The sequence below is a fragment of the Vicia villosa genome, linkage group LG2 (assembly GCF_029867415.1).
Source record: "Vicia villosa cultivar HV-30 ecotype Madison, WI linkage group LG2, Vvil1.0, whole genome shotgun sequence".
Taxonomy (NCBI): Eukaryota; Viridiplantae; Streptophyta; class Magnoliopsida; order Fabales; family Fabaceae; genus Vicia; species Vicia villosa.
In genome coordinates this window covers 195,338,107-195,347,113 of record NC_081181.1, presented here as the reverse complement: position 1 = coordinate 195,347,113, position 9,007 = coordinate 195,338,107, and the positions used below count along the sequence as shown (strand labels likewise).

The window sequence follows — 9,007 nt, the reverse complement described above, 5'->3', positions numbered from 1 at the left end:
TATTTATAGAGACAAAAAATATACTTAACCCTAAAAAAAACTTTCACAAAGTGATTACCACAAAATATCATAAAATAGACATATTTTCTATTCTATTTATGCTTTTAAATGTTTCCTTATTAGAGAGTGTTAGACTCCCTTTCTCATGTTAATGTTATGTACTTTTTTTATCATTTTATTTTTTTAACATACTTTATTTATTTATTTATTTTAATCTTGTTTAAAATCAAAATAATTTTTTTTTTATAATTGAGAATAATAGTTATCCAAATATAAATATTAAACTACACGATGACAATAGTCAATGTTCAATTTCTCAAAATAAAAACTATAAGTTCATAACATTTTTCTAAATAAAAAAAGATCACATAAAAATAATATAAAATAAATTCAAAAATCAGTCAAAAATATTGTAAAAAAGAATAAATGATTTATAAATTTTTTAAAAAAGTTTAGACTCATATAATATCTCATATTAACAATTATATTAATTATTAAAATATTAAATATATTTTTAAATAAGTGAGTGTGGTAGCTCAATTGATATGTGGTTGAGTTAAATGAGTGTAAATTGTTGATCCATAATTCAATCTGTGACGACAATATTTATTTATTATTATATATTAAAATAAATAAATTTTTAATATTTATCTATTAAATTTCATCCTAGATGATTGCAACATTACCATTAAAACCTAGAGATGATGATGTGCAGGATTTTAAGATACTTCATTCTTTTTAATTATCACTTTTGTGAAATTTTATTTTTTTTAATTATCGTTTTCAAAATTCAACGTAGTATTGGTGATAATTTTTTCAAAATTATCCTAAATTATTTATCATAGAAAGAGAAAAAAAGTAAGTTAAGATAGTAAAAATATTAAGGGTATTATAAATAAGAGAAAAATTATTACTTAAAAAATAATAATAATTATTAGTTTTATTCATAGGTATAAAAGTTTAAAAGATAACAATTAAAAAAGAATAGAAAATTATCATACTCAAACACATTTTTTTACCCACACTTTAAAAAAATTATCATACACATCACGTCTCCGCGTGAACATTAAAATTTGTAATCATACATATACCTTAAGAATATCTAAGTATTTATATCGAACTTTGTTATCGATCAATCAAAAAATATCGTATTATTTTAAATTTAATATTAAAAAATTTAAAATTTTAATTATTGAATTATGAAATACAAAAACATTTATATGAAAGTACATAATAGTTTCATAATGATGTAATTTTTTAATTGGTAAACATTAATTTTTATATAATAATATATATTAAAATATATTATGCGCTTATGAGACAGAGTGAGTATTAAGATATCTATATCCGCATATCTCTTGTATATGCGTGTCTATGTCTGTATTTATTTTGTAAATTTTTTACGGTTTTGTTGTAGATACTTTTGACCGGTCATTAGATATAGATATAATAATAATAATAATAATAATAATAATAATAATAATAATAATAATAATAATAATAATAATAATAATAATAATAATAATACCCCTTCTCTATTTTTTAATATAAAATATGACAATTGGATGTCGGTGGTTTTAATTACTTAATGCTAAAGAATATATTTTTATATTTGAATCATATTTTTAAAAGTTTTCAAAATAAATAATAAATAAAATTAAAAATCATACGCTACTTTTTTTTATTGGTCAAATGATCAATATAGATTCAAATAACGCATAAAATGTCCTCACACCTATATGAAGCCATCTCATTTTCTCTCCTTTCAAAGAAAAAAATCCCACCACTATCATGTTGTTTTTCACGTTTTTTCTGCTGCCACCAACATTATCTAGATGATTTGAGACTGTATTTAAGATCTTTTCACCTACATATATTTCATTTCAACAATTCATCCTTTTTATTCTATCACAATCAACAAAAACTCAATTTCTGCACCACAACCAACATTGTAAGTATCTCTCTTTCTATTGATTTTTTGTGAATGAAGTGAAGATTGAATGCATGTTAGTTCAAAAAATCATGATCTAAATCTGTCTAAATTCACACAATCAAACATTGATAAAGCTAAGAATTTTTTATGATCATTTATTGAAAAATCTTGAAACATATCTAAATCATGTTGCACTTTTGATTATTTTCAGAAGAAACCCTAATTTGATCATGGATGATGATGAACGTGGTTCACGCAAAAGGATTAGAGGAAATCACCAACCTTCTAATCCTTTAGAAGGTTCTTCAAATTCTTCCCCTAATATTGAAGGAAACACTGATGAGGTCACTGTGAGGGACACATCAAGCTCACCAATGCAGCATCATGGCAACAACAATGGCGCCCGGGTTCCTCTTACGGCCCGTCAACATTTTCGGAGACCTGCTATCCTTGATGTTCCATCAAATCATTCAGATGGAGTCATGCCAGAGACATCTCTTAACCAGCAAAGGGTTAGTCTCTTTTTCAATGTCCAAGTTCATGTAATATTTTCTCATTATTATAAAAATAATATTAATTATGAAAAAAATAAATATATATAAAAATAAAGTGTCTTTTAATATCTGTCTCACCAAAAATTTAGTGACTTTTTATGTTTTTTTTAATCAAAAGTTAATTTTTTTAGGAAAATATGTTGACTTTGTAGAGTTTTAAAAGGATAAATAAAATAAATGTATTTTCTTAATCTTAGGTTTTCTTATGTCATCAATTTTTTGGATTCCTTATTATTTGAAGTTCATTTGTATAGAATCTTGCTTTGATCGATGAAATGGAAAATTCATTGGAACGTAGACATGCGCGTTTGAATATTGATGGCATGGTAAGTATAAAATTTAGTGACCATTTATTTATTTATTTATTTATTTATTTATTTATTTTTTTACTCAAAATGTTTTTATGAATATACACTGATTTTGTTATTTTTTAAAAGGATTAATCTTATTTTTTTGTTAAGAAACTTTTGACTTACTTTTTAATTTAACTTCATTTATATAGGAGGATGCTTTGATTGATGAAGTGGAACATCTAATTGACCAACATCAACATTTAATCTCACTTATTGAAGAAATGTCCGATGAGGTAAGTATAAATTTTTGTGTTCTTTGTGTTTTCTCAAATTTTTTTATGAATATAAATTGATTTTGTTTTCGATAGATTGGAAAAAGAGAAGTAATTTAACTTGTTTTCCTATCCTTATTTGGACGAGTCCCTCATTTATGTCTAGGACGAATTCCTCAAACACGTAGAGAGTCCCTCAAGCATGTGCCGAGTCTCTCAAGCATAGCATGGATATACCTCTAGGTGTCAATGAGGTGTATTCCCATACGTCATTTGAGGGAAATCTCTAAACGTCATTCAAGGAGAAACGCACGCGTGATACTAAATATGATAAATGATGATTTAGTCTTGAGACCTAAATTGGCCTTTATCCCCTACAAGTGTTAGAGGCGTGCAAAGGCTTTTGCATCTGATGGAAAACTAAGGGAGAGACCCTTGATCACATCTGCGACTAGCCTTTAAACCTCTATAAAAGAGGTCCAACCTAAACCTTTTCACTTTTTCGCATATTCTTGTTAACAAAGTTCTTGAAAGTTTCCAAAGAGTCACTGAAGAGCATCCTTGTCCTTATGTCTTCTCAAGCACAAGTTGTCAATTTACCCATTTACAAGTACAAGTCTTTTACCTTTTCTTCTCCATTTTCCAATTTATGGCGATAATTAGGGATTTAGACAAGAGTGACAACCAAGTAGATCCTTCAACTCATATTGAGCGTACAACCATGTGGAATCACTACTATATAATCTCTAAACATCTTGATAGGATAATTTATTACAAATTAATAGAGCTATGAATGTTCTTTAGTTGCGAGGGTTTCACTAGATATGATAGTGATGGTAGTTGTGGTAGCAATATTGACTCCTTTTTCTCTTTTATTTTCTCAAGAAAAAAGAAGCCAATGGGCGCCTTCGATCCCGAGCATACATATGTGAAGGATTTTGATACCTACTATATCAATGATGAAAAAATAGTTTCCTTTCGACAACATTTCCTCTTCAGGTGGTGAGGAAGAAGTAATCTTATAGGCTTGCTTCACGATAGAGAGAGCCAATATGACTACTTAGGGTGATTCACTCAACCCTTATTTCTACCTTTACATCCCAGTCATTTGTGCCTAGGGTTTTAGTTCCCTTTCTGTTTGAGGCAAAGGTAAAGGTAAATAATTTCGTCATATCCCAGATCTCGCCTAGTGGTTGGAGCTTGACTCAGTCGTTTGGGATCATATGTTGCCGACTCGAGGTCCATCGTACTATAGGAATGTTCTTCTTCTATGGCAAAAAGATGAGTGTTAGAGGCAGTTGGGTGACCTTTGGCGTCTGACATGGAAGGGCCTTGTTTATGTCAATCCTTACAAAAGTTGGAAAACTAAGTTCATGAGAGCGAGAGGGAGGGACAACTTCTTAGAGGTCACCATTAGAATAGATGGCGCCATTCACTTTCCTCTAGCTTGATAGAAAATCTAGTGGTAATATATGGGTATGAGTTTGACTACCTCACAACTGATGAGATGAAAGTAGTTGAGCTTTTGGATGAATTTGAAGTCATGAGTTCTCATATCATCATGATCTTAGATTAGGGGCTGATTGTGACATGAACAAATATATAAGTAAGTTTGATATCATAATGACCCTTATTTGAAAATTTTAATGATTAGATTGCTCATGTTTGCCCTATCTTTTTTGCGGGTAAAATATCAAAAATATCTTTGGCCTCAAGGAGTGAGCTTCTCGCAAAGAGAAAGGTTGAGTTCCCAGGAATAAGTAACACTTAGATTCTAATAGATGGCTTGATCATGAAATTGACCAAAAGAAAAGCTAGAGGAGACGATCCCCCGGAGCACCGCACCCATAGAACTTATAAACAAGACGTGAGCTCTTTCCATGGTTCAAAGGCGATACAAATCCCTAAAGTACACAGGGCTGGTTAGTGTTACTCGCCCGCAAGGAGAAATTCGTCTTCCTAGTCCTCTATGTGGAATGATCGGGAGAACCACTAGTTAACTTGAAAGAGAACCACTTGTTGAGGGTCTTGTTGATGGAGAGCGCTGATCGAGAGAAACATACCCAAATTAAAAGTGAGCGAAAGGCAAATCTTGTTAAGTCCCAATGGACTATTGCCAAAGGTCAAGTAAAAGTGGAGGCCTTAAAGAAGGACAAGAAGGCCTTGGCTGCCTAACATGAGGAAGTTGAGTAAAAGGCTCAAGATCTCGCCGCCTTAGAACAAAAACTGAAGGAATCCCTGAAGATGCCATCTTCTAAAAGAAGATACTAGAGGAAGATATGTTTGTGCTCAAGGATAAGCTAGTGGATACTTATGGCATTTCCTTTGAGAGAGCAAAAGAGTAGGTTGTATTCCTCCATCCTAGGATGAATATGAGCCCTATGGACTTATTCAAAGTTGTCTGAAATGGAGATTTGATGGATGAAAAGAACGACCCTTCCTTTAAGAAGCTAATCACTTCTCGTGATAATGGTGCCCAAATCGATCCTGAGGGAAACATGTCAAAAGAAACCCATAAGAGGAAGGGATTCACAAGGAGAATGTCTTTGAGGAATGACGAGTTCCTTAGGAGGCCTAATGAACTAAGGGTTTAACGTTTCTCTTTTGTCCTTTTATTTTACTATGCCATAGGGGATTTTTATGTAATGGTGAATATTTCCCTCGAGGGATTCCTTTGTTTTTCCATCCCTTAGGGGATTCAATTAAATAGTGGATTTGTATGCCATAGTTTACTTTTCGTGTTAATTATCTTAAAACAAGGATTCCTGCATGAGGATCAAATATATGTGATCATCTATATGGATAACAAAGATTCCTTTATGAGTATCCATCATACGTGATCGCCTCAAAGGGTAAAAAGCATTCCCTCATGAGGATCCAACATGTATAATCGTCTCTAAGGGAGACAAGAATTCCTTCATGAGGATCCAACCTATATGATCGCATCCACGGGAGACTTCAATAAGCTTTCCTTTCACTCTTTAATCCCTACAAATAAAGTAACAAAAACTCCAAATGTATATGATAACATGAGGGGCCTCATTAAAAACCACCGCGCCTTAACCATACAAATCCTAGAGATGGAATCTCTCCTTAAGAGGACCGAATAAGAAAGTTAAATTGAACTAAACATGGATCAACGCCTAAAAAAGATAAGTGTTTTTAAAAAGTCTTTTCATATGTCGCCTTCGTGCTCTCCAAGACTAGAAAGGCCAGATCTTCATCCTCGAGTGTAACTTCTCGTGGCTTATCCCCCGACTTCATGTCTATAACATTTAATCCCATGACCCTAGTCTTTTTCAGTTTTAGGCTCCCCATGTAGCACTTTCCAGAAATGTTCTGATCCCCCTTGATAGCCCATACTCGTCCATCAGGAAGTGGCTATTTCACGCATAGGTACAATGTAAATAGGGAGGCTCTAATAAGCTTGTTGAAATCAGGTCACCCTATAATTATGTTATATGAAGAATATGCATCTATAAGCAAGTACCTTATCTTGATCTGCCCGACCCTCTCCTTAGCTCCAAACACGATCTTCAGGATAATATAACCCTTCACATGCACTTGCTCACCTGAGAATCCCATAAATGATCCTTGAAAATCTTTGAGGTCGTCCAGGTCTAGGAAAAGCCTTTCAAAAGCATCCCAATAGACGATGTCTTCAGAGCTTCCTTGATATTATCACCCTCTTAATCTCCCAATTGTCATACCTTACTGTTATGACCATTGGGTTATTATCATGTGGGTGGATGCCTGCAACATATTTCCTAGAGAAATAAATCTCGATTTATGGGGCTTCCATCTCAAATCTCAAAAATATAGATTATGCATTTCCCATAAGAGCATGGAAAAGGGTAGTTATTTCCCTTATTTATTTGACTCACTCTCTAACCATTATGAATTGGAATGCGTAACCTTCATGTTTTCACAAAAAGGCGAATGATTAGGGAAATAGGCGCCATAACTAAATGACGACTGACTGTTCCAATTAATATGGTGGCTGGTAAGCTGGTGTGACGACATGTTATGTTGCCTCTCCTTAGTAGATCTTCATGCCGTCTTTTGTGGGTCCTTTACAAATAACCAATATTAATTTATTTATTTTTAAAAGGATAAATAAAATAAAATAAATATATTTTTATAATATAGTTTTTTTATAAATAACTTTTTGGCTTCTTATTATTTAACTTCATTAATTGCTATAGGATTTTGCTTTATTTAATGAAATGGAACATCCTGTTGACCAACATCAAGATATGCGCTTGAATATTGATGGCATGTCTTATGAGGTATGTACTTAAATATATATTCAAGTTTTATTTCCCTATAAATATAGACACGTGTGAAGTATAGGTTAGTGAATTTTAGAGGGTATACAAAAATTGAAAAATATTTACATTAAGAATCATTGCTTAAAGGAACTTATTCAATTGGGTGAGAGGATTGGAAGTGTATCCACTGGTTTATCAGAAGAAACAATTGCTAGACAACTCAAAACTAAAGATTTTTCACCAAGTCCTATTGCTATTAACTTGGAGGAATTACCACCAGAAGAAGGAGACACTAATTCTTGCATTATATGCCAGGTATCATATTTTAACTAGAACTTCCATTTCACTCAATATTTTTATTAAATTTGTTCTTGATATTTCAAAATCAAATTTTTGGAAACAATTCTTCGTTTCACTTACTAATTAGTTACAATTATTTATTGAATAGGAGGAGTTTAAGAACCAGGAGAAGATTGGTGTTATCAAATGCGAGCACGAATATCATGTCGATTGCATAACACAGTGGTTGCTTTTGAAGAACAGCTGCCCAATCTGCAAAGTAGAAGCTTTAGAAGCTTTGAATGATGGATAGGAATCCATGAATTCTTCATGCATGCATATGCTTTAATATCTCTCAATGCACTTTCTGGATAATTTGAACTTTTTTTTACATTATTCATATTTCGCTATGGTATTATGTACTTTGGGCACTAGAACTTCGTATCTATCGACTTGTGTCTATTTTATTATGTTGGATGTATTTAATTTAGTTAATTATATCAGTACTTATTAGTTTTATATGCATGTTGAATTAAACCTTTCCTAGTCGCTCTTGTGTTCTATGCAGTTTGAACTTATCTTCTCATGGTATTGAATGCATCTTTGAGTGAGTGATATAATTTATCATGTTATATTCATGGTATATAACATGACACCAAAGAGCATACAACGAGGTACGTAATTTTTTAAAAACCATGATATAGTACAACTTGATCCACCTATAGAATTAAGAGCGATCCACCTATAGAATGAAGAGCGATCCACCTTTCCTTAATTGGCTCTTTTCCACTTGGTGTGGGATGGATAATTTAGGACCTTTACTCATGTTATCAGGTCAAGTTAAGTATTTGATTATTGTGGTAGACAATTTCATCAAATGGATAAAGGATGAGGCGCTAATTTAAGTTGACCGAAAGCAATATCCTATGTTTCTTCAAAAGAAACATCTTGAGAAGACAAAGTATTTCGTGGTCTTTTGGATGAGCTATGTGTTCCCCAACACTTAATTTTAGTAGGTCACCTACAAACCAATGAACAAGAAGACCAAGCTTACATAGTTGTATTTTGTAACCTTAAGTAGATACTTGGTAAACCAAAGGGGGAGCGGGTTTAAGAAATCCTTCACAATTTATAGGCTCATCAAACCACTCCCTACTCACGCACTAGTGAAACTACCTTTCGAATCACTTATAGGTCGGAAGCTTTGATCCATGTCGAGATAGACAAGCTAAGTTGAGTAATCATGCATCCCTAATCAAGGGAACGTAACAAGGAAATACGTAGAGAGAAGTTAGACTTCAATGAGAAATGTGTCCCTTAGACCAGAATGAGGGAGGCTAAAATCAAACAAATAATGACATTGAAGTTCACTAGAAAGGTGGTCTCACAAGAATTTCGCATGGAA

General features: G+C 32.3%; 1 protein-coding gene across 1 annotated transcript; it reads left to right on the top strand.

Moving 5' to 3' along the window:
• The first annotated feature begins 1,822 nt into the window (after positions 1 to 1,822).
• On the top strand, positions 1,823 to 8,056 carry LOC131653449 (E3 ubiquitin-protein ligase MBR1-like). The gene is made up of 7 exons (XM_058923587.1): positions 1,823 to 1,951; positions 2,145 to 2,445; positions 2,742 to 2,813; positions 2,990 to 3,073; positions 7,258 to 7,341; positions 7,471 to 7,638; positions 7,772 to 8,056. The coding sequence occupies exons 2-7, from the start codon at positions 2,164 to 2,166 to the stop codon at positions 7,913 to 7,915; spliced, it is 834 nt and encodes a 277-aa protein (XP_058779570.1). The 5' UTR covers positions 1,823 to 1,951; positions 2,145 to 2,163; the 3' UTR covers positions 7,916 to 8,056.
• Positions 8,057 to 9,007: the final 951 nt, after the last annotated feature.

Bases quoted from the DNA above. Each gene is read 5' to 3' on its own strand.
- LOC131653449 (XM_058923587.1), top strand. From the start codon at position 2,164: ATGGATGATGATGAACGTGGTTCACGCAAAAGGATTAGAGGAAATCAC. The intron at 3,074-7,257 runs GTAAGTATAAAT...TAATTGCTATAG, and splicing joins TTGAAGAAATGTCCGATGAG to GATTTTGCTTTATTTAATGA. The intron at 7,342-7,470 runs GTATGTACTTAA...CATTGCTTAAAG, and splicing joins TTGATGGCATGTCTTATGAG to GAACTTATTCAATTGGGTGA.